Below are 26,992 nucleotides of genomic sequence, written 5' to 3' on the forward strand. Positions count from 1 at the left end.
ACTTTCCGCGAGCGGGCCGTATCCTTCTTTCCTTATTAATCCTTTCTAAATCCCTTTCCAATTTGAAGACTATCATCTATTTGTAGAGGCGTAAAGTCTGCAATTGACCTCAAGCTTCTCCGAATGTTCATGGGCGGTGATAGCGCTTACCATGAGGCGGACTCATTGCTTCAGCTTCATTGCCGACGGTAACATTAAAAAAGCGGAAACCTAGATCGGACGAGCGAAGCGTGCCTAATACTATCCTATAATATAAACTTTGTTAAGATACACTTAACTATGCCAATAATTTAATTTTTTTGTTTTATAGCATTGAAATGCTTCATAAATGAGAAAATTTGAAAGAATAGAAAAAATTTGCGGGATTCGAACCCGCGTTTTTTGCCAAACCGTAGCAATATGACAATTATGTTTGGGCTTAAAAATACATACGAAAATTAACTTTAACCACGCGAATGAACAGCTAGTTAATACAAACCATCACACATTAGCGTTAATTGTAGTATGCAATTGAAAAAAGGTTTTCCTTGAAACAATATTTATAGCGAAATTTTATAAGACAAACTGGGAAAAATAAATCGCAATATATGTTAAATTGTTTATTTCATTTATTTCAAATTATCACAAGGACCAGTACTAATTGACTGGAATAATATATATGAATATTTTAATAAATAATATATTTTAGTGATTAACCGCAACGCTAACCACAAACCACTATAACACATAATTCTTAATACTACTAACGTATTATAACTTATTTAGACCTCTATATTACTGTGCGAGTGATCACATTCTTAGAATACATACTTAATCGAGTGAATCATTGATTTTTTACAATTTTTTGATGTTACATATAAAAAATAAATGTTTCCGTGGATAAAAGTTATTTTGCCATTTAATTTTTAGTTTTATAGTAATTTTTGAAAGAATAGAAAAATGATACGGTTTTGAATCCCGCCTCGTGATCAATTTTTTTTCTTTTCTTTCAAAATTTCCCATCTGACAATATAAATTTCTCAGATTATATTGCCAGTATTTCAAAAACATTCCTTATATATAAATTCAATAATACTGTATATTAGCAATTGTTGTTACATTGTATATAAACCAAATTAAATTTTGTTCTCACAATAGGTTGTTTACAATATACAAAATATTATTAAGTACTAGCAGTATGTATCACGTACGTATTCAACGACATAAAATAATTTTTGAAATTGGTCCAATAGTTTTTGAGATAAGCGTGTTCAAACAAACAAATATATAACCATCCCTTCACATAGGAGTTTCTATGAGAACTATAATAACTACCAAATTTTAAGCAGTTATTATGTTTCTCTACAAATAAAAAAAAATCAATTTAAGTATGAATTATCCTAATTTATTTTCATTTAATGAACTAAAATATCTCATGTATTTAAATTGCATAATTATAAAATACTACGTATCACATATTATCTTAGTAAACAATGGCGACAAGAGGCGACGAAAAAAAACGGAATGTATTATTTATTATATACTACGTGATTCATTAAAGTACGTCAATGAATGCGCCAATTTTATGTCGAATGTCATTTGATAAATATGATTTCCTTAAAAATTCTTTTGAATTCCAATAATTATTTTATTTTGAATGACTCTTACGCCAAAATGTAAGAGTTTATTATTATTTAATCTATATGAAATAATATAAACGATATTCTAAACCAAGATTGTCAATTTGATTGAATTATTAATATGACGTCACAAAATGGCTCAGTATCGATCCTAGTCTTAGTTGGATCGCATATTACGTATCCGTACTCGTACAATGGCGGAAACCATTAAACCTATGTCAATAAATAAGATAAAAAAAGCATTAACAAAACTAAAAAAAAAAGCTGTCCTTCACAGCTGATGCAATTTTGTACGAACTGTGGATGAATATACATGGATATCCACAAATTTATTCAGGCATTGTAATAATTTATATTCGAATAAAGAAACTAACAAATACACAAAGCGTGTTAAGCGTTTTTTGTTCAGTCGTGTTACAAAATGAGTATTTGAGATCTGGCAACATTAAAAATAGATAAAGCTTTTTTTTATCTGTTTTTAATGTTTTTGAGCACAAAAATTGTACAAGGTAAACATATTTAATTTACATTCAATGCAATTACTATGGATAGTGTATTAACATGTCTTTGATATTTAGAAATTAAAAACTTTTTAACGGGTTTTAAACGCAATTTATTCATTATATTATTAACCCGACGTTTCAAACACTTTAGTCTCCCCGTGACCACGCTCGTCTCCCCGTTTTTAATTTCTAAATGTATAATATTCGCGTAAAATCAAACACAAGAAAATACTATGTGTTTGATATTTATATAACCACCTGGCGCGTTATTTCTGTGTGTAAAATAATATTTAACCAACTTATCACTGAAAAGAGGGGTGCCGTCACGGTTACTTCATGGTGTAGAATAATATTGTAATATAAATACATATTGCTACATCTCTTTAAGCAGATCTCGTTTATATTTAACAATTAATATTTGGAGAGATAGCAATAAAACAGAACACTTGAACTAGTTATCAAGGATGATTCAACATCTTTAGAGAAATTTTTAGTATTTTAAAGATAAGTTAGTGGCCCTGTATTATTATTTATTCTGATACTCTTGTAATATAATTTATTTATTTTTCTATTGATAATAATACATAAAATACAAAATAGTTTACGATATAAATAACTACAAAGGTGTTATTTTATGAGAACAAAAATAAATAGCTGTGTGTGTTTCTGATATGTGTGTATGTATATCTATATTGTACATGTATACATACACATGTGTGTGTATGCGTGGTGGTGTTAACTTATATAACACGTCGTGTAACATAACTCACTGATTTAAAGATTCATTCTTTTATTGTATTGTACAGTTTGCTGCAATGAATTCAATTTATAGACTAAATCTTATATAATATTATTTATCTTTATCTTATATAGTCGTTGTTGAAAACAAATAGAATGTAAAAAATATAAGAGAATATAAGCACATAGAAATAATTTATTCAGCGAACAGATTGCACTAATGTTGTTTACACAAATTTCTGGATGATTATAGCCTGAACCCTCATAGGAGGCCTATGTCCCAGCAATGGGAACATACATGGGTTGATGATCACTAATGTTGGCTAGAGGAAACCACCATTTATTTTCATTATTATTTTGAAGTTCAAAGCCTACAATAATGATTATCCAACACTCATTCTAGACAGATAGATAACTCTTTATTTGCACCAATACAAAAGGACAAATACAAAAAGGACACAAACACACGACACAATTACGTACAAATAGGCGGCCTTATCGCTAAGGTAGCTAATTCAAGAAAAAAAAATATAACCTACTTATTGCGCAATCGTGTTAACACAAAGTTCTTTTAAAAACCGCACTCATTTAGTAAAGGATTGTTAAGAACGCAATGAGCAGAATCCACGCGTTTACGGAGTTTTTCCAACTGTATTTCACCCATTTTACGAGTATTGGATATCGAGATATCGTAACATTCTCCCAATTTGATTGGATACAGGGAAACTCTCTTAGCTTTATTACTCCGTGCATTCATTAATCTTTTCCTCAGATATATTATTTTTTCCACATAAAAAGTCATCGACGTCCTGAGGTGGGGTACCACTCTAGATTCTAAGCTAGGACTGGAAAATGACTAACCACGTAACAAATCCACAAACAATACAGTCGTTTTGAGAATTCCCTTCGTTTTTTAGAACGTCGCTTAATATGTCCATTATGTTAAGACTTATACTTTTATATTCGAGTTTTAATTACAATATAAATGTATCAAATTAACAATATCTAGAGGATATCGTTACTTATTTATTCATAGGTACATTAATCTAACCGTATATAAAATACTAAAATAATATTATTAAGAATATTGATATTACGTTGAAGATTTGAAATCCTACAAACTAAAGTTCCCTAAATAAAAGCGTCAATGGATTTTGTTTGGAAGTATTTTTAAATCGACTATTATGTACAAAGTGATTATAACATTGGTAAATTTTGGCGAAGAATGAAATAACTTTATTCATCGTCTTATAATACTCAATATGTATAAAATTCATTAATTTACGTTAACAGACAATAGACATAATTCATTGAAATTAATGGTTCAGTAGAAACTTTTCATAATTAGCCGAATTGTTAAATTATTGCAATTCATTGTCATTCTGTATTCCAGTCGCAATTAGGTATGCATAAGACTAATTGGATTTAAAAATTGTACAGAAATACCAAGCATTATCACCTTAAATTAATGCCATATATTCAGAAATACGCTTAATTAAATGGTACATTGTAAAAACCATTCATTTGTTCCATTATAGTTATAATAAAACAAACTTTGCCATCCAATGTTGATATTCGTTTAAATCATCGATCACGAATGAATACATATAACGTTTAGAAATTAAAAACTTTTTAACGGATTTTAAACGCGATTTATTAATTATATTATTAACCCGACGTTTCGAACACTTTACAGCGAACGTGGTCACGGGGAGACTGAGATGTTATATATCTTGAAGGTCATACTAAAATTGTTTTTTGTTGATAATACAATGAATAAATCGCGTTTAAAATCCGTTAAAAAGTTTTTAATTTCGAAATGTATAATACTCGCGTAAAATCCAGCACAAGAAAATACTACATATAACGTATCTATATAACAATTGGTGAAAAACATTGTTCAATTTATGTCCCAAATATAAAATAGACGAATCAACGTTTATTCCGCTTACACTTTTTTATTGTTAGTCTCCAAAACGCTAATCTAAAGTCTGGAGAATAGAACGCATAGATAAAAGGATTGATGGCCGAATTGAACCATCCCAGCCACGTCAGTACGTACATCAGCACTGGATTGACATAACTGTTCGGGATAAACGGGGTCAGCAAATAGTACAAGAAAAACGGCAACCAGCAGGCCACAAAACCCCCTACCACGAGACTCAGAGTTTGCGCGGTCTTCGTCTCTCGCCTCAGTGAGGACACTCTGTTGTTTTCTATGTGCTCTTTCACTGAATGCGTCCTGTTGCGGCCTGAGTTACGATATTTGTAATTGGCTTTAAATGTCACGTCGTTGGAGAATTTCGATTCCCTCTCTTTGGATTTGTAGTTCTTCGACTGCCGCCGCTTCTCAGTCTTGAAGCAGCAGGGACACCTTTGCTCTTGGGACGACTGGCTCTGCTGCGCTGAGCTTTTCGAAGGTTGCTTGGACGCATTCTGGCGTAAGGAAAGTTTGTCGGAACTGGAGTCGGATTCCGTTCGGATGCAGGATAAATTTCCTTTCTGTAACAAAAATTTACTATGAAAATAAGAAATAGCAGGACTGGTTATTTTGGTCTTATTTTACTTAATTAAAATCCAATTCATCTTATAAGTCCGAATAAAACTTTGTCAGTCTATCCGTCTATCTCTATGTCTGTACGTTTGTTGTCAGTCTGTCTGTCTCTTCTTCATACCTATACCACCCGACAGAACCTGATGAAGTTATGATAAATAATAATATAATAATGACCATGAAATTATATACATAACATTTTAAAATTTAATACTAAGAAATACCTAATCTACTAAAATAGTTATATAAGAAATTTATGACAACCAAGTGAACCCATCTTGTTCTGGAAATGAATAAAAAAATCTCTGTTTTTCGTAACTATATATACTAATAATCGTGTCACTGTATCACCCTCTCAAGACAGTTCACATTTATTTAACTGCTCGATATTTTTTTCTGATAAGTAATTGACCTGCCACATCCAGACGTTTCTATCTGACCTTAAACGGGATTTTGTCGAAGTATGCCAGTTGTTACCTTCAAGATAAGAAAGTAAGGTTTTATTGTACATCAATACAAATAGAGACAAAGATATTAACATTATAAGACATTTAAAAAAGCACAGATAGAGCCTTATGGCTAAGCTATATCATCTAGACATCTACATAAATAAATTTAAACAAAATCGAGATACACACTTGTTTTTATATTGAAAAGAGCCTGCCTTTCATCAAGTTTCCAATAAATCAGCGGGAAAGTATCGCGTTTCAAATAATAAGGATAATTAATGGGTACGTTCAGAAACAACACTTAATTGTTAGAAAATAAAAAAATTACGCATATATTTAAAGGAATTTCAATAACACAATCGAAATCACGTGAAAGAGCGATGGTTGAGGTATTTTCAATACTAAATGGCTTGTGGGCAATTTCGGGAATTCTAAAAATGTATTGTATCCAGTTTAGTTGTTGAAAATTCGAGGCATTTCTGTTATAACGCGGAATTGGGTTTTAAACTAGCTATTTCAAAATGTGTCTTAAAATAACCGTTAAACGTGCTCATTCTGCTATTATATCGTCAGTATAATGTATCAGGTCAGGCACTGTTGAATTTTGAAAGAACAATGAATAATCAGTCTTTAAAAGTATGTATTAGTATTATAACTCATATTTATTAGAAAAAAAATACAATCTTGAAATGACAATCAGACAAAGAAACGAATGAAAACTTCATTAAATTTGAACTTTTCCATAAAACTAATAGTATTCATAATTCATATAGTCTATACTTTTTATTAATTATCTGTCCAAATTTCAAATGTCAACAACAAAAATCATACTTGACACTGGCAGATAGCTAAACCTTTTTATCATAAAAAAGAAAAAAAAAAACAACAAAAGTAATCTTTGCGAGGATTTTCTTATTTCATTCAGTTGCCCTGTAACCGGCTCACGAAGAACTACCTAAAATTGTTTCTAGTCATCTAACATCGGGAAATATACGCGTATCAAGGAAGAGTGAATTTCTACAAAATTGCACGTCACCAAATAAACCAGACCTCCAAGACTATGCCTATTTAATGACAAAAGTACATATATTTAAACTTACTTTATTACATTTACTTGCTGTGCTCGCTAATTGCTGATGCCGCCTTGCAACAACACAGGATATCCTAGCATACACGTATACCATGACAATCATTGGTAGAAAGAACGACCCCATTGCTGAGAAAACAACATATCCTGGATTTTGATTGTATCTGCAGACTCCATCTTGATTGTGATCGGGTTCATACCTAAAACACAGATACCTTCAATTTCTTTTTATTTCAGAATAATTAGCAAATCGTTTTTATCTTATAAGTTGTATGTATTTACATAGCTATATAATGACTAATCTATTGGTTAAAGCAGGAGTGAACTGCAAAATATATTAAAGCCTAGCAGTCGCCCCTGGCTTCACCCGCGGTACGTTTTTCTCTTCATAAGAACCTTTCTTGCGCCTAAACCAAAACGTTCAAAGAATAATTATTGAGAATGATCCAGCCGTTTTCGTGTTTAACGCTTACAAGCAGATATGGCGATTCATTTTTATTTATATGGATTAGAAAAGATAGAAGAGCATATTATGTTATGATATGTATTTTGAGCTGAATATGATAGGGACATTAAACAGAAACAGAACACGCATCCCACTAATATTATAAACGCTGAAGTATGTAAGTATGGATGAATGAAAGGATGTATCGATGTTTGTTGACGCCTCCTTGGTACAGTGGTAAACGCGTGAGCGTAGAACCGAGGGGTTCTGGGTTCGATTCCCGGTGGGGACAAAAAAAAAATTGTCTCGGTCTGGCAGGACACAGAAGGCTGATCACCTACTTGTCCATAAAGAAAATCGATCAGTGAAACAGATATATCATCTGCCCCATACCCAAGTAGTGGACACGGGACTTCACTATATATCGATGTTTGTTACATATTACGATGTTTCACGCGAACACAACTTATCGTTTCTGTATGAAATTGGTTCAGAACGATAAATTACAGTCTGTATTAGCACATAGACAAATTTTACTCGGGTACCATGCGTGACGCCGGTTACAGCTAGTTCTTAATACGTTATTAATATATAATATCCTACTATCCTACTATAATATTATAAATGCGAAAGTTTGTAAGGATGTGTGTGTGTTTGTTGCTGTTTCACGCAAAAACTACTGAACCGATTGCATTGAAATTTGGCACGTAGATAGCTGAACAACTGGAATAACATATAGGCAACTTTTTATCCCGACATTCCTATGGGATACGGACTTACGCGAGTGAAACCACGGGGCGCAGCTAGTAATATTAAAGTAAAATAAACAGAGAACACAAACCATCCAAACATAGGTGGGCACGTGATAGCACCGGCCGAGATCCATACAAAGAAGATCATAGTTAAGGCCAGCTTTTTCGATCTCCGCCGTCGGGAGTATGTGAGAGGTCTGGTTACTGCCAAGTACCTATCGATGCTGATAGCGCAGAGTGAGAGTATGGATGCAGTGCACAGTAGAATATCTAGACTTATCCAGATATCACATAGAATCCAGCCAAGCTCCCATTTACCTAAAATTTTAACGGACTTAATGATGTATACTTCTGGTTATTAATTTTTATGTATTTCCACTGATTCCATGACTTTCAAAAACTCAAACTAATTCAAATTTATTTCACATAGTAGTAAGAAGAAAAATATATTACCAGTCATAATAATATATATTGTACTATTATATTGTATATATTAACTTGACGATTTTAAAATTCCTTATTTTATTATCGATATTAATATTAAAAGGAGGAGCGGAGAAGAAGAAATTTCTTCCTTCGATATCGATTGCCGCAGTGAGGTCGTGAATTGCCTAGCGGTCTAAGACATCAACAAAAATGTATTTTGTATTTTATATTCAACCGACTTTAAAAACAGAGGAGGCTATAATTCGCCTGTATTTTATGTGTGTTTCCTCATAACTTTTCACTTGGTGATCCGATTTTTATGATTCCTTTTTTTTATTCAAAAGCTTGTTGGCTATGTGAACAATTTTTGTTTATTCCTGACTATTTGAAGGCAGTTTAATGTTTGTTATGAATAATAATTAAAAATACATACAGCAGAAACAACTATTCAAACAACCTATTTATATATATGACCGCCTCCTTGGTAAAGTGGTTAACGAGTGAGCGTAGAACCGAGGGGTCTTGGGTTCGATTCCCGGTGGGGGACGCACAAAAAAAGGTCTCGGTCTGGCAGGACACAGAAGGCTGATCACCTACTTGTCCATAAAAAAATCAATCAGTGAAACAGATGTATATCATCTGCCCCATACCCCAGTAGGGGACACGGGACTTCACTATATTTATATATATCATATCATATTATCTAGCTTCTTCATTACCTCCATACAAATTATGAAAAGAAAAACAACACTACAAAAAACTGTCAATCTCGTCAAGTGCTCAAATTTCATTCACAGGCCTCGAAACATAATACTCATTGTAGGAAAACATTAAAAAACCATTATACGTTGATTCAATTTGGTGAGGTGAAACGCGAAGCTAATGAAACGTGAAGGCTTTAGAATAGAGCCTATCAATCACATTTTCAAAAGACTCAAGTATCAAGTACAAGCTAATGTTGGATACTCCATTGGCCTAAATGTCATATCGCAATATAACTGATTTACGAAGTTAATCAAGTTTTAGCCGAAAGTTATATAAATTCAGATAGAAACGATCGATGACTAAAAATTTCGTGCGCATCATCTTCTTTGTAATCATCTAAACTTTCTATAAACTATGATTTTCTGTGACTGAATACGCGAATAATATGTCTGTTACATGCAACAGTTGCAGAATACAGTTTAAGATCTATTACGTTTTACTATATTTTTATTGATCACTTGACAAGGTGTAAGGTATAATTTTCCTTCTACACTTATAATCTTTGAATAAATTGATAATTTCACTTTGAAAGAAATACCCTTTATATAAATTGTTTTCTTATTTTATTCATATTCTTCGCTACCTTCAACAACAACAAATTCAAAACTTCTAGACTCGTATATATTTTTGTTAAAACACGTTGCCTGATTTTAAGGAGTAAAGAATAAGGAAAGCAAAGAAAAAAAACAATAGTCGAACGAACTATTAAAAAAGCAGCTATATATTATTTCACGCCGGTTTTCTATGGAGGTGTGGTACTTTCCCGGTGCGATCTGGCCCAATTCGTCCTGAAGCGTGCTCGACACCCATACCTAAAGATACCTAAATATTCTTCCATGTTAAATCAATTACTTACTTAATTAATAAACACACTTATATCCAAATTTATTCATACAAACTCACCTCTTATATGAACAGCGATCGCCGGTGGCATAACAAAGATTCCAACAAGCAGATCAGCCGCTGCCAGACTCGTAACAAAACAATTAGTAACAGTCCTTAATCGCTTAGTAGTCACTACAGCTGATATAATCAAAGTATTACCTATGACCGTTATTACTATTAAAACACACAGTATTATAACCACAGCAACTTCGAAAGCTTCATATTCACTTACACTACACGCTTCGTTTGTGACATTCTTGTGACTACAATTTGTCTTGTCTTTACCGTCTATGTTTTTAATAACATGGTAAATGTAATTTGTTGTGTTCCGCTCTTCGTTTTCCACATTTTCTATGTATAATTCTGTGTACGCGTGATCTGACTCGTTCCATATTTGATGCTCTATCGCTTTGTAGTCTGATATTGCGATCATAGGTTACACGTTACGTTGGTGCAAGGTCGGCATGTTCTGGAACAAAAGAAAAAAGCCATATACGCTAGCTCATTCCAGTTCTGCCCAGTTTATGTCGGGTTTTAAACAAAATAATGTTAGTTTAAATACAGCCTCACATATAACGTGGCTTTTTGTTGTTATCAAAAAGTAAAAAATCAGTTCAGTCCATCCAAAAATTCACGAACTATAACTCTTTACACACAAACACACTACCCTGCGGTTTCACCCGCGTAAGTCCATATCCCGTAGGAATATCGGGATAAAAAGTTTGCCTATATGTTATTCCAGTTGTCCAGCTGTCTACGTACCAAATTTCATTGCAATCGGTTTAGTAGTTTTTGCGTGAAAGAGCAACAAACACACACATCCTTACAAACTTTCGCTTTTATAATATTAGAAGGAAGTAGGATAGTAGGATTGTATAGATATGTAATCTGCATATATATTGTTAGGACTTCAATGATTTACATTAAATTTAATATGCAGGAGATTTCTGGACTGATAAATCCATCAAATGTTAGTAGTGTGTATAGTATTTTATATTTGTATTCGTTTGTTTAATTTAAACTAAATTTTTAATATCAACAAAATCAACGTAGGTCAAATCAATGTCATGCTTGAATACATCTGCGTTCGTCTCTGACTTATTGTACTTTCATTCAGGACACTAAAATTCAGAATTTCAACAGGTTATTAAAATTGTAGATTATTATCAAATCTTCAGTCAATTTTATTTAATTATGTGATGATCATACTCGACCGAATTTGCCGGATGAAGTACCATTTTTCTCGTTCTAATTGACCGTGTTTCGTGAGAAGTGAAATTTTCAACAAATTGCATGAAGATAAAAAATCTACATTGCGGCAATTAAATTATTTTTAATTATTCAACGTTACAGTGGCCTAAAATCTGTGTCAATTTGTTATTCAGCCAGTACTCCACTTTATTGGTGGATATAAAAATTATGTATAAATTAAAATGGCTTATCGGAAAGTCAAAAAAAAAATTGACAAAATGTTTCGTTATTGAATGTTGTACAGAATAAATGAACAGAAAAATATACCACACATTCGAACTATTGGTAATTAATTATTTCATCTTATATATAAATTACGTGTCATGTTGTTTGTCCGCGATGGACTCCTAAAGTACTCAACCGATTTTAATCAAATTTGGACACCATGTGCAGTTTGATCCAACTTAAAAGATAGGATAATTTATATTATTTCAATTATGATAAATGACTATCAGGGCGAAGACGGAGCGTGCAGCTAGTATTTATAATAATAATATAATAATAATATTTTTATTTTCAGATATTCATCCATATTTGTGTTAGTATACATTAATCTTAGAAACTATGTTAGTAATACGTACTACAAAATTAAATTCCATACAAATTAACAAGATTAAAACCATTAAAAAATTATATATTTATGTAAATATTTGTGCCTCCCATGTAGTCCCATTTAAATTTGATCTAGTTCTGATACTTGGAAGTCGGTTCAGTTTTTCAGGCATAGGAAAAACAGGTAAAAAAACCAAATAAAGGAGTCCCAATATAAATAATATACAATAGTTCGAATGCATGGTGTATTTTTCTGTTAATTTACTCACAAAATCATATAAGCGAAACACAATAAGCTTTGGCTTCTTAAAATATTAATTCACACAAAGAATAATTCTTTAGCAAGCTTCAGAGAACATGACGTTCTGACATTAATGAAAATTTAGCAAAGCTTTCTTTATTACGGATATGGTATATTGTGGTTAGATACATGCTTTTTCTTTATCTTACTTCTTGTTATATTAATTTTACGCACCTGAAAACTCTTTCACAACTTTACATCTTGTAGAAAAAATAAGCCCATGTGCCTTTGGTTAAATTTTTTTCAAAATGTCTGTTATTAATGTTTTCGAAATTATGTCGAAATCGATTGTGTATTTTACCCGTAAAAGTGTATCTGACAGATTATTGCATTTATAATAATATTGTAGACTAGCTGCGCCCCGCGGTTACACCCGCGTAAGTCCATATCCCGTAACAATATCGAGATAAAAAGTTGCCTATATGTTATTCCAGTTGTCCAGCTGTCTACGAACCAAATTTAATTGCAATCCGTTCAGTAGTTCTTGCGTGAAAGAGCCACAAACACACACACGTCCTTACAAACTTTTGCATTTATAATATTAGTAGGACTTAATAGTCCTTAATAGGGCTCGGACTGATGGAAACTACTAGGGACTATTGGATAAATAAATTGATTTTTTATATATGTATTTATGATCTACGCCCTCGGCTTTAGAAGAAAACTTACGCCTATTGTTAGAGGAAAAACCCATGGGAAAAAGTAGTAGTAGTATATCACTCTACCCATCTAGCTAGATCCACGCACAAAAATGATAACATAAAATGGCACCGACGTGAATGAATGATAATAAACAATCATTTTCATATACATAATATTAACAGGATTATCCTGAGAAATTTTGAAAGAAAAGAATAAAAATGATCACGAGGCGGGATACGGACCCACGTCTTTTTGCCAAACCGTAGCAACGCCTAGCCTCTCGGCCACCCGTGATCCCGCCACAGTAATCGATTTTCTTCTACGGTTTCGGTTTCATGTGCCTAAGGGGCACCCCACGCCATCTATTGAGATGATTAAGAACCATCACAACCAATACGAAACATTATTTCAATGATTACAATATTGTATCGATGGAACGCGGCCTTTGTTGCATTTAATTTTTAGTTTACAGCATTTTATGCTTTATAAATGAGAAATTTGAAAGAATAGAAAAAAAATTGGTCACGAGGCGGGTTTCGAGTTGCTAAGGTTCAGTAAAAGACGTAGGCTCGAATCCCACCTTGTGATCAAAATGTTCCTATTCTTTGAAAATTATTCAGTTACTAATTCATGTTTTAGTTAAGTTTCACAAATTTATATTTAAATACTAAACAATAAGGTGTGCAATAAATTCGATCACAATTTTCTTTATTCATCCAGTTTTCAATGTATTACAGTTGTGTTTTTAATTTAATTCAAACATTAGGTAAGTCCTAGGGGCATCGAACGCGAAATTTTTTTTCGTATCTGAAAACAAATAAAAATCCTTCGATAAATATACAAAAAAAGGTTAATTAATAGTCTTTAAAATGATCGTTTTTAAATCTATTATAAATCAATAACCTCCTTCTGATATTAAGTGTTATAAATTTCCATAATTTTGACTTAGTGAGGCCAAAAACATGAAACAAAACTATACTATTAAAAAAAGGAACAAATGTCTGAAATTAACAGTATTATGGCGCTTCCCTATACATTAAAATATGTTTCACAAGATGAAAGCATTTATTATATTCGCAGCGCTGACATTCTGTGATATATCGATTCCAAACGTAACAGAGTTTTCACATAATAAATAAAAAACATTTTGAAGTTTTTATCTAGTTCAAGAAAAAACTACTGGGCGGATTTTGATCGCCTGATGAATAACACATTTTTTGCAGTTATACTGCAAAAATGTGCTATTATTTAGTAGGATGAATTTAATATGAATTCAACACTTTTACAAGAGATAAACTAAATGAATCTGTATTCTGACTTTATTTAGATTTCACCATTTCATCTTGGAAAATAAACAATGTTTACAAAGTTTGAAAAAGATCTATGGAGAAGGCATGTGGCATTATTTACCTATCATTTACTTGAATTAAATTTGTATTCCGACTTAAAAGAGGAGGAAATTTCCAATTCCAATTATATTTATTGGCTAGCAACAATACAAAGATTACAATAAATACAACATGAAACCTCACAGCTTTCGACTGGCCGAAAAAAATTACATATGAATTGATTTGACGATACTTTTAAAATTGGTTAACCAATAATAACTGTTTCAAAACATTTATAGGATATTCAGTCATAGACGAGTTGAACATACAAGTAAAACTTACTCTGCACAGGGGATGCATTTACCCCAAGGCGCTCTGGCGTAACCCCCGGCACATGACTGTATATTAGCAATAAAATCATCGTCATTTCCATTCCCTTTCTTGGGCACGAAACCGCCTTCATCAGAGTAATCATCAGAGCGTTTTAACCGTTCTTCTTCAGCGTCGTAATCCATTACAGTCGGTGGACCGTCAAGTGCACTCAGACGGAGTAAAAACCCCCTGACGTCCGGCTTAATTCCACCATTTCCTAGCGCAAGGACAGCGCTCTGTATAATGAGTGCCCATACGATATACACCTTCATAATCTTGACAACGACTGTCTGCGCATCGGTTTGTTTATACCTACTTCACACGAATCCGGTTATTTGTACATTCTTGTTAATTTAGTCATGGCCAACGTAGGATACAGGTTATGTTTCGACTTCGAGGTAGGTTTTGTTCGATCGAGTATTACAGTATGAAATTGCAACGATTCAAGGATGTCAAGGCAAAAGGTTAAAAGAACCGGCTCGGTGATAACCCGTTCTTTCCGCATAGCACGAGAGCCGGTGATCAAGTTGAGTTACTCAAGTCGCAGTCTTGGTTCCGAAATTCGTATTATATATTTATTATTACTTGGTTCCGAAATTCGTATTATATATTTCGGTTTATTTATGTTAGCGTGAAGACAGACCCATGTAGTTTACATATCTAATGTTATAATGTTGAAAAACTGATGAACAATTTATAACAGTTCATTAGTTATAACGGGTTATATTAAGTAGTCGTTTTACAATTTAGCATAAATATATATAGCAATACATAAATTTATATTTGACATTACTTTCTGTACTCTGTAATAAGTGGTACGGGATTGGTTTCTATTTAATATTACAATTTATTATTCATATGTTATATGAGCAAAAATTCAAATTTGAATTTAAACAATTCAATTTTAATAACAAAGAGAGAAACGTATCAAATACATTATAATGACTCAGTTTTTCAAGTGTTGTAACAGATTTTGAATACTACCACTCTCTCTGCTATAACAAAAGGTGTGCTTATTAAAAATTATACTACAACTACCATTACTTACAAGTATTAATTGTGTTTGTTCATAAAACAGTTGCGCTCTTGCACTATATTCAATAGTAACTTTTTGAACCTTTGTCTGGCCAGGGAAATCCCCGTGTCAAGGTTATAGGTATTAATTAATATTTGAATGTTCTTTGTTCTAATTATAATGTTTTAACAATTTGAAAGTTAAATGAATTAAGAAGTTATATTGAACTAGCTTTCCGCCCACGGCTTCGCCCGCGTGAAATACGGTTATATCGCTTTCATCTCCCTATTTCAACTCCTTCTACTCTTTTTTTCTCGATAAAAAGCATCCTATGTCCTTTCCCAAGTTCAGTTCTACCTTCATACCAAATTACATCAAAATTGGTTCAGTGGTTTAGGCGTGAAAGCGTAACAGACAGACAGACAGACAGAGTTACTTTCGCATTTATAATATTAGTAGGGATGTCTATGCGGGTAATCAAATTTTGGGGTTGAGGCTAGACGAACATGCAAAATTTAAATAGATCTTTCATTATAGGTTGATGATGATTCTATACTATATATATTTACTAGGCTTTGCCTGCGACTTCGCACACGTTAAATCCGGAGTAGTTAAAAGATGTTATTATACGTATAAACCCCAATCTATCTATTAAAAAGAATCCATCAAAATCCATTTTGTAGTTTTAAAGATCTCAGCATGCATACATACAGACGCGGGAAGCGACTTTGCTGTATGCTATGTAGTGATGCTTATTTTTTAAATAATATAAGTACTTATATAAATAAAAATGAGAATAGTAGAGAAAACTAGAGAACGAAACGTAAATTTCAATATCTTTTGTCGTTGTATACATTAATAGATTACCGCACGCGGCTTCGCTTGCATAGTCCAAGGAAAGTCATAGAAATGGCATGTATCGCTGCCGTTAAAATTGGCCATCGTCACTTTACCTCTTAACAGAACTAAAACTCAAAACAAAAATTCCCACCATTATAACGTGAAAGAAATACAATAAAGTAAAAACAAAAATAGTTATTATTTACCGTATAATATAAAACTATATAATACCTAGTACAAGAATACAACAATTCCGTAATTAATGCGATTCAATTATAATCAACATCGTATTTATATGCGGTATAAGGTCAGTTGATAATATCACTATGTATAAATATATCGCGTGTTTCGCTCTATTAATTGCAGTTCGTTGTAAAACAAATTCAGATTTGATAAACAATGAAAAAAAACATGAAGATAATCTTAACATCGCACCCTTTGAAAATATCAATGTTAAGGAAGACATTTATACAAATGGGAATGCAGTGAACAATATAGCAGATCAATTTCTGAAAGGTGAGATCGGAGTCCCAAATGGTGATGAAATTGAATATAAACGGATAGCTAGAGAGACAGATGACGATTATGATGATGAGGGCAGTTTTATAAGTACGAATGATAAAAATGACCATGATTTTATACACAACGTCAGTAATTGTCCGGCTCAGTTTACGAGGTCTCCATGGGGCAAATGCATTTCATGTGATGAGTAAGTTACAATTAAAAATAATCTTCATAATAGTTCCCATAGATTACTAAGTCTATTGGAACTATTAGTATTGTCCAATCCATTTAACACCTCCGTTCCCTTCTCGTTCCGTTCGTTTAAGTGAAGTCCCGTGTCCCCTAGTGGGGTAGTGGGCAGATGATGTACATTCGTTTCACTGATCGATTTTCTTTAAGGACAAGTAGGTGATCAGCCTTCTGTGTCCTGCCAGACCGAGAATTTTTTTTTTTTTGTACGTCCCCACCGGGAATTGAACCCAGGACCCCTCGGTTCTACGCTCACGCGTTAACCCCTGTACCAAGGAGGCGGTAGATACGTTCGTTTAGTCCATTTATTCCTTTCCGTTTTTGCAATAGTCCTACATCGGCCGCGGACTGCCTAGGACTGTATCTCTATGGTGCAGTCATAGGAAGGCTGCAGCTGGTGTCCCACAACACAAACAAACAAACAACAAAAACACTTTATTGTGCACCAATGATAACATAAAGTAACAAAGAATATGTATATACACTAAAACATGAAAATTTACGAGCACAACAGGCGGTCTTATCGCTAAGGCAGCGATCTCTTCCAGACAACCTGGTGGTCAAGGAGAAGCTGTGGAAAATATAAGTATGGGGAAACAACACATTAAATTTTCAAAGTTGCGTGGACCTATGTCCCCATGTAAGCCTTTCAAAAGAACGGGTATTATCATCCCGAGTATTATGGAATGAAATAAATAGTAAAATCTTTATATTGCCAAACATTATGCCTTACATAACTATGTATATTGTTTGGTATATATTTGTATGATTTATAATTTTTAATTTTAAAATTATTGTGCTTTGAATGGACATGTATTAATGTAATTGACATGTATTAAAATTAAATTTCATTGCAATCGGTTGAGTAGTTTTTGCGTGAAAGAGCAACAAACGCACACACATCCTTACAAACTTTCGCATTTATAATATTAGTGGGATAGTACATACATAGAATAGTTTTATTAATAATTTTAACGTTATTGTTAAGAATTTACATCCACTTAGCTTCACGCCCCGGCTCCGTTCGAGGATTCTTTTACCGTTATTGAAAGAATAAAAACTATCCTATCTTTTAAGTTGGATCAAACTGCACATAGTGTGCAGATTTGATTAGAATCGGTTAAGTAGTTTAGGAGTCCATCGCGGGCAAACAACGTGACATGTGTAATTTATTTATATTAAGATATTGCATTAATTATTTTACAGATATAAGCTGAAATTCGGAAAAGTTGGGGCTAGTTGCAAATAAAAAGTAAATCATAATATAATCGCAAGTTAAGAACACAAAAAAGCTTTGTTTTTCTTTTTAAATTAATAAAAGCATTTGTTGAGTTTTTATTTTATTTCGATTATTACACACACACATATACACACACACTCATACACTCACACACACACTCACACATACACACACTCACACACACACACACACACACACACACACACACACACACACACACACACACACACACACACACACACACACACACACACACACACACACATCTCATCTTTTAACACAACCAGTTTGTATGGAATTTGGATTAATTACCTGTTTATGTAAGAAAACTACGTAAATCTTTCGTCTATACTGTAACAATACTATTTATTCTATTTACCACTCCTAGGGAAGGAACAGGTCCTCTTAACATAGGTAACCTAGTATGGGGGCCTGTATCATAATCCACCATGTTACCAATAATCATGTAAGACCTATTAAATACAGATTTATTTATTTACTATTTGAAAGAAATATGAATTTATCTCAGTATCATTTACTTTTATTCAAAGAAGTAGATGCTGATCTATATTATGTCTATATGACATCTTTATATGTTTCAATTACTTTACTATACGAGACTCGCGACTGAATCACTACGAAAACACTCGAATGCGCGATCGCTTGCTTAGTACTAGATGCCTGTCTGCCTATGCAAGCAATGTATGATTACAATCTGTTTTGGTTGGAGCCGTTTCCGAGATTCTCTTTATAGGTACTAATTACTAACTATTTTTGTAAGTTATTCTGGGTTAAGATATCAATAGTTAAATACAAGTGGAGGTTTATAAACGGTTGAACTCACACGACTTTAAATTTAAAAACAAATATATATTTTGAATAGACCTTTTATTGACCAGCGTGAGTAAAACCGCGGATCCTTAGAAACGTTAGTTATATATCATTGCGTTATATTATTTTTTTATCACTTTTAATTAAATCGTAATTCAATCTTTCGTTATACTTGTGACTCTTAAATCATGATTAGATATTTCTGATCTTTTTCCAACGCGGAATATGAATTCACGTATATATTATAAGAAAATAAAATTGCATCCAATATGACACACGCTATGTTGATTATAAACTGACTATGAAATTGATTAAGACTGAATTTTGTCCTAATCATTGCGTTCCTAAGTTTCTTAATACTTTGACATGTTTGCATATGTACCTCTGATAAAATATACCCGTCCAGTATTGCGATAATGTCATTTTGTGACGTATGCATAATCTGTATTTAGTAATATTTCATAGAGAGTACATATAAATATTTGTAATCTGTGGACTTGCTCCTTTGGTGTCTTTGGTGCTTTGTTCATATATATATTACATCCCATTCCATATAGTTCCGTAATACAAAAGGAATAAAACTATAGTCTATCTGTCTGCCTGATGATAGTAGACAGCTAGGGTGTTTTGGATCAGTCGCAGACGAAATAGAACCAGCTCCCGTGGCCCAGTAAAACCGGAACACAGTGGGTTTTTGGTCGGTAGGAATCCGACATAACCCATGGGTATCTATGCAAGATTTCACCACTAACATGGGGTATTTAAGGATCAAGCAAGCATTATTGATCAGTTCCTGGAAGCTTCTCCTATCTTCTCCAATCTATTCCAGTCACTTGAGCAAGTGTCTGGAACAGATTGGAGTCTTTTGTTGAGTTGTCCTCGGTCCTCCGCTATCATTATGAGTAGAGTTTCTTTTACTTTTAAGTTCTTTCTCTTGGTATTATTGAGTCTTAAAACACAATGAAATTTAAAACTTCGACGTATTGTCCATTTGTTTTCTTAATGTAAATAGCTGATAGATTAAAGTTTCCAAAACCATCTTCAACATAAATTGTGGCTGCAGGCAAATGAGCGGATCTATATCCTGGTGGGTAAGCAGTTCCGGCATGTGCAGTGTCGTGTGGATGGTTAAAGGCATATATATCATTACTAAATATTCTAATACTGCTATTATTATAGTGTTTAAGCCACAAAAATTATTTTGTATGTTATAGAAATTCATCTTCATATTCTATTGGAAAAGATCCTCTGGGTTCCAGGTTGCTAATTTAAGTGATATCATATATATAATATCTTGACTATCATATATTGATCATGAGGGTACTACACACACAGGGTAAACACACACACATCCTTACAAACTATCGCATTTATAATATTTTACCGATTGCAATGAAATTTTGTAGGTAGATGGCTGGACAACTGGAATAACACAATGGCAACTTATTATTATCTATTATGATATTCCTACGTGATACAACGGGTGAAACCGCTGGGGCGCAGCTAGTTATTAATAATATTAGGATATTCCCTAATAAAATAGACTAGTTATTAATGAAGTATTATTTCCAGAACATTTTATATCACAGCAAATGTCTCAAGAAGAATACTGCATCACGTTAGAGACGTTTAATAAATTAATGGAGTGAGTTTGACAGAAATGGACCATTAGTCAAGCAAAATATCATAAAAGATTATTTTATAAAAGCGAAAAACGCTTTCGAATTAATTACAAAATATAGAGGGATGGGATAAAATACTGATGGTAATGACTCGAAAGCCGTGGTACAAAATTGTATGAATATATTTTAAAAGAATACGTGACTTATACTTTTTGGGCATAGCCCTTTTTTATGTCATAGTCGGCATTGGAGCTGGTGGCTCGTCTGATGGTAAGCGCTTCCACCGCCCATGGACATTTGGAGAGGTGTAAGGTCGATTGTAGAAATGGACTGCCGACTGCAAATTAGGAAAGGATTGAAGAGAGGAATAAAGGAAAGGACTGGGAAAGGTAAGGAAGAGGATATGGGCCACCGGCTCCCCCACTCACCGAACGAAACACAGCAGTATGCTATTTCACGCCGGTCTTTTGTGGGGGTGTGGTACTTGCCCGGTGCGAGCTGGCCCAATTCGTGCCGAAGCGTGCTCGCCTATCACATACAAATTATATAACAGCCCTTGTAAAAGTTATCTTAGTACATTTTATTATTATATGATACTCGATAATATATAGGCTTTTTAAATAACTTTAAATCGAGCAGATAGTTTTTGAAATACGTATGAATAATTTTTTTTCTAATATTTATTTATTCTTTATTGCTCTTAACGAAAACTACAAAAACTTAATAAAATTGCATTATAAACAATTGCAATGTTTATTTTTAGCTACCTCAGTATTGTTTATGTGAACATTTTTTACACGCTTTTTATTAGCTTCACCTGTATGTTTGTTTGTTTGTTTGTTTGTAACTGACTTCTTTGGGCGCGATTTTGACCCACTTTAAACGGCCAGATTTCGTTCAAACTTTGTAGATTTATTGAGGACCGATGACAATACACTAATTTGATAAAATTATTCCAGTTTTCAATTTGCAAAATATGATTTTTGTTAAAGCGTGTTTTATAGTTTTTTTAAACTATTATATTTTATTAACTCTAAATTAAATAGGTTTATGCATGAATACATAAACAGTCAATAAGCTATAACCGGATGCATCCAATATAAGGAAAAGCAGAGATGTTGCAATGAGTGGTAGGCTAAAAATGTCATATATTTACACATTTTTTTTTCTAGTTTTTCGGTGTCTCTTTTTTATTGTTTTTATTTACTTATGTGTCATAATAAACGCATTTTTATTATTCCTTCTATCTCCTTTATAATTTCAGTTCGGTAGAAAAATAAGATAATAATAACAATTGTTTCTTTATTCAATAAAATTACACTATATCAACTTTAAACGCCCTTTTTTTTATGGTAAACATGTGATTATATATTCAATTAAAATTTCATTAACATACATAGTAATTTTAAATTTCAATGCCAAGGAAATTTATTTAGAGAAGTAATACTAAAATTATTAAGTCCGTAGTATATCAAACGAAAATCGTTATTTATCGACCAAAATCGGTCTGTATGATCGAGACCCAGCACCCCAGGCCTATAACATGAGAACTAAGTATAAAAGCAATAAATATCCGATAAAACAGTTAGACTTCATCGCAATAATGAACGGGCATATTCTATTAATTGTTTTTATATTTCAAAGTGTTACCTCATATCATGTGCCCCCCATACCATATAATAAAGAAGCGAGGGTTCAGGCAATATCAGAAAATGGTAAAATAATATCAAATCAATACCATCCATTTATTGAAGAATCAAAATTTGAAGAAAATTCTAGTGATGAGGATAACCGTTTCAAAAGATCAGCTGAAGATCATGAGGATACCACGGATATAAATGCTGATGAAATGAAAGAACTGGTGTCAGATTTTAGCATTGCTTACATTCCGTGCTCAGCTGGTTTCACAAGGGCACCCTGGGGACACTGTATTACTTGCGAACAGTAAGTTTATTCTAACTTTGTTAGACTATTCTCAAATTATCTTAGTTTAAAAATAAATCTGTTCAGATGTATAACATCTGAATAAATCCAAGACACGATCGTGACTTAGTAAGTATGATTGATATTAAATAATTTAGATATTTCTATTCTCATATAGTACGTATGCATGTGTGGAGAAATCAAAACATTAAATGATAAACTCTGACTGGTAGTTATCACAGTCAGTTGACAAAATGAAGTCGAGTCTCGCATTCGTTGTGCTCTTGTTTTCTCTCGATATCTACGTAAATTCACATTCCGTGTACCCAAAAAGATCAGAAATATCAAATCATGAAGATTTAAGAGTTGCAAATATGAAAGACGTAAACATTGATGACGCTTTCGTTGACAATGATCGAATAATTAGATATCGTAGATCCGCTGATTATGATGACGAGGATAGTTTTATTCTTACTAATGGTAAGAATGATGACAATGATTTCATAGGAAATATACAGAATTGTGCAAGTGGTTGGACACGAGCTCCTTGGGGTAGCTGTATAACTTGTGCGGAGTAAGTATTCATTTACTACGATAACGTTTAATTTAAATGACTTTAGGTTCTTTTATAGTTTTCTATGTGGATGATATAAATGATATTTCGCGTAATTGAACATCTAAAATACAGAATTTTAAGATTTTTTATATCGATTACTGTTTAGTAATAACATCTATTAATACTAGCTGTGCCCCGCGTTTTCACCCACGTCGTAATTAATGTTGTATATTATATCTTCCCTCAACAAACGTTCTATTCAATTTGATTTTTTAAGTAATTGGGATATTCAAACAAACAATTTACATTTCATTTTATTGAATATGGGTGTATGTATAAAAGTGATGTTAGATACATCACTTATATATGAAGAACGGCTGAACTGATTTGAATTACTTTTCGAGTTTTGGTATCGTCTCCGCATAATTTCGTTTAGTAAATTAAAAATTTAAATGAAAAAAACCATTAGCACGGACAAAGTTTGGGGGAGCAAGTTAGTCGTTTATAAAGATTGTGAGGAAAGGTCTAGAAGCATTATTATAGGTAATCATCTCTTGAACCATTGTTCCATTGATACTGCATACTTGTGATAAGGTAACTATTTATAATAATAATCTATATCCTACTAATATTATACATGCGAAAGTGTATGATTATGGATGTACGTGTATGTGTATTTTTGTAACTCTTTCACGCAAAAACTACTGAACCGATTGCAGTGAAATTTGGTTTGAGATAGTTGGACAACTGGAATAACAAATAGGCAACTTTTTATCCCGATATTCCCAGGGGATACAGATTTATGCGGGTGAAACAATAAAACAGTAACAAAAAACAGCAAAAGAACATTAGAAGCATGTTTCGTCATAATTAAAATAAAAACTATAATTATTATAGACTAGACGGTAATTCCGGCTCCGCCCGGATATCAAGGTTGTTCTATCCCCAGGGAGCATTTAATCGGGATAAAAAGTATCCTATCACCCAAGTCAGCTCAAACCCTGTCTGTATACTTTTGAATTACATAAATCCGTTCTGTAGTTTCAACGTGATTGACGGACAAACATCCAAACAAACAAAATTTCACATTCATAGTATTAGTCCGATAAGGACACTTCATAGCATTACGTAATGTATTGCATATCGACTAGACGCCCTATTACAAATAAAATAATTTCAAAGCATAGTATGATAGTATCAAAGCATAGTATGATAGTATCTATTCTTAATTCGTCTTATTTCATTTCAATCAAGGTATGTTTCCTCTTTTCAGTTACAAGAAAATACACAAGACCATTGGCGCTGGCTGCTGAAGACTTTAATTATGTCATATAATATTGAAGAAGAATTAAAAAGTAGTTTAAATAATATTATAAGAGAACAATTATACATAATATATATAATTTGTAACAATGGGTTAGTGAGTTTAGTTGTCTTTGTTATTTGATAGTTTTAAGTTTTTATAGAATACTAGCAAACCCCGCGAACTCCGTTTCGCCACCAGATGGCTTCGTTTTTCCCGCTTTTCTGTTGAAATTTTTCCTGAATTTTCTTTGCTATAAACCTCACGACGCCCAAGACCTTTCCAACGAATGCAAAACCGTGGAAATCGGTTCGTGCGTTCTGGAGTTATAGCGTCAGGAAGGAAAACCCGACTTATATTTATATAGTAGAGAAGATATACCTACAAGGTTTTTTAAACATTTTGTTTACTTATACAATGGTTTTATTCAACCAACTCCGAAAAGGGAGGTGATGAATTTTATTTATCCTTACAATGTTTTGGCGTTGTTAGGACATATACGATATCCGTTTTTAGCACTATATTATACCATACAAATCATATTTATATTAAAAGTGAAATAAAACTGGCCATCGCTTAGTATCTTTTCTTTTCAATCATCATCATTATCAGCCTATTTCATTCCCACAAGAGGGTCATAAAGTCTCCAATGAAGGCTAAGACTTGAACTAAGGACATATAAAGCTTTTTGAATATTCAATTTTGAATCATGAAATGCGACTTACAATGTTTTTTTAAGATTTTTTAACATGAAATAAAGAAAATACATGTAATCACAAATACAAAATTTTAGCTACACTACTAATAATTTTAAGAACAATAAAATATTACATTGGATATATTCTAGTATTTGGTCAGTATTTGTGGTAAAATGGACTACTCAGCATTTGCCTCTCCGTATTAGTGGAGAGGCGCCGGTTTATTCTTGCTATAAATGCAAGTGTGTTCTGAAGAAATAAATATGGTAGCTAAGTGACAAAATCTATGCAGTTTTCATGAGGTTTCATCAGATTTTTTTTACTACATTCCGCTAATTGACAGGCATTTTAGCTATCTGATTGTCTGTAATTATAGTTAAATCTTTATTGGAATTGTGTACATGTAAGATTAAAATTTTAGACGGTAAAAATTTCGCACACGATTTTTTCATAAATATAATCGAAAATCATAGCATTCTTTAAGATAGTAAGAGATCTTAGATATTAGAAATTAAAGACTTTTAACGGATTCGTTTTATTATTTACCAGCTTTTCCCCGCGGCTACGCACACGTTATATCCGGAGTAGTTTAATAATGATATTATACATATAAACCTTCCACTTGAAAATTTATATTATATTTAAAAAATCCATTAAAATTTGTTGCAGTTTTAAAGATGTAAGCATACATAGGTACATAGGGACGGAGAAAGCGATTGTTTTATACTATGTAATGATACAGACGATACCCATTTGGTTGTAATTAAAAAAATTAAAAAAAATGACCAATTTCCTTGACAATGTTATTTTCAAACCGCTATAAATTTAAAGCTCTTTGTGTTATTTAAGACGAACTTTCGCATTTATAAATCGAATAAAGTTGTTTAAAAGATGTCTCTGACTTAAAAAAACGCTCTCTCTAATCTCATATTCAACCAATTTACAAATATTCCTGTTTAATAAACGACATATTTATTAGTTAGACAATCAAATGCACAATTATAATACTCACAAAAGACATTTCTTTCGCGAACTTCCATACACAATAAAACATATAAACTCCCGACCAACCGTCAACACATATGTCATACACTAGAACAAAAAAGTCATTCACGGTCCAGTGAATATGTACTTATAATTTCTCTTTTCACTTTCGTACTAAACTTTCATTGGACAGTTTTTCTAACACACGTCCGCTCTATTCGACGCTCAGAACGGTACTGCCTGAAAGTCTGAAAACTGTTAAAATCTGTATCTATATAAAAGAGAAAGTTGTGTTAGAAAAGGTTGAATAAATCAAGGTGGGTTGAGAAGAATTTTGGGATTGTGGTTTCGATTTGTCTCCACTACAATCAGATCATGATTAAATTGTTGGTACTTCTCAATAATGGTTACTACGAGATGAGACGGTAGTAATAGATAAATTACTGTAGAAGTTAATATTATTGTTATTTTTCTTAGAGGGAGGGACACTTCACATTTAGATGTCTACAAATGCGCATTCCGTATATTTATTGCGGGCATAAATTTCGTATACTGGAC

The 26,992-nt window shown here is 32.7% G+C and overlaps 3 protein-coding genes across 3 annotated transcripts; 1 reads left to right on the top strand and 2 right to left on the bottom strand.

The window, feature by feature from the left end:
* Positions 1–4,743: 4,743 nt before the first annotated feature.
* Positions 4,744–26,641, bottom strand: LOC119837936 (probable G-protein coupled receptor No18). The gene is made up of 5 exons (XM_038363729.1): positions 26,463–26,641; positions 10,242–10,692; positions 8,237–8,465; positions 6,964–7,150; positions 4,744–5,362 (listed from the first exon to the last, which is right to left on the bottom strand). Exons 2-5 carry the CDS (start codon positions 10,654–10,656, stop codon positions 4,793–4,795), a joined length of 1,401 nt encoding a protein of 466 aa, XP_038219657.1. The 5' UTR covers positions 10,657–10,692; positions 26,463–26,641; the 3' UTR covers positions 4,744–4,792.
* Positions 13,712–15,016, bottom strand: LOC119837935. The gene is made up of 2 exons (XM_038363728.1): positions 14,640–15,016; positions 13,712–13,776 (listed from the first exon to the last, which is right to left on the bottom strand). Exons 1-2 carry the CDS (start codon positions 14,939–14,941, stop codon positions 13,743–13,745), a joined length of 336 nt encoding a protein of 111 aa, XP_038219656.1. The 5' UTR covers positions 14,942–15,016; the 3' UTR covers positions 13,712–13,742.
* LOC119837934 lies at positions 16,841–18,608 on the top strand. Its single transcript, XM_038363727.1, has 2 exons — positions 16,841–17,233; positions 18,484–18,608. The coding sequence occupies exons 1-2, from the start codon at positions 16,851–16,853 to the stop codon at positions 18,524–18,526; spliced, it is 426 nt and encodes a 141-aa protein (XP_038219655.1). The 5' UTR covers positions 16,841–16,850; the 3' UTR covers positions 18,527–18,608.
* Positions 26,642–26,992: the final 351 nt, after the last annotated feature.

Source organism: Zerene cesonia, chromosome 29, assembly GCF_012273895.1.
Source record: "Zerene cesonia ecotype Mississippi chromosome 29, Zerene_cesonia_1.1, whole genome shotgun sequence".
In the NCBI taxonomy this organism is placed as follows: Eukaryota; Metazoa; Arthropoda; class Insecta; order Lepidoptera; family Pieridae; genus Zerene; species Zerene cesonia.

Bases quoted from the DNA above. Each gene is read 5' to 3' on its own strand.
- LOC119837936 (XM_038363729.1), bottom strand. From the start codon at position 10,656: ATGATCGCAATATCAGACTACAAAGCGATAGAGCATCAAATATGGAAC. The intron at 8,466-10,241 runs GTGAGTTTGTAT...TTAAAATTTTAG, and splicing joins GATCGCTGTTCATATAAGAG to GTAAATGGGAGCTTGGCTGG. The intron at 5,363-6,963 runs GTAAGTTTAAAT...TTTTTGTTACAG, and splicing joins CAGCAAGTAAATGTAATAAA to AAAGGAAATTTATCCTGCAT.
- LOC119837935 (XM_038363728.1), bottom strand. From the start codon at position 14,941: ATGAAGGTGTATATCGTATGGGCACTCATTATACAGAGCGCTGTCCTT. The intron at 13,777-14,639 runs GTAAGTTTTACT...ATTTGTTTTCAG, and splicing joins AAATGCATCCCCTGTGCAGA to ATACGAAAAAAAATTTCGCG.
- LOC119837934 (XM_038363727.1), top strand. From the start codon at position 16,851: ATGTATAAATATATCGCGTGTTTCGCTCTATTAATTGCAGTTCGTTGT. The intron at 17,234-18,483 runs GTAAGTTACAAT...ATTATTTTACAG, and splicing joins AAATGCATTTCATGTGATGA to ATATAAGCTGAAATTCGGAA.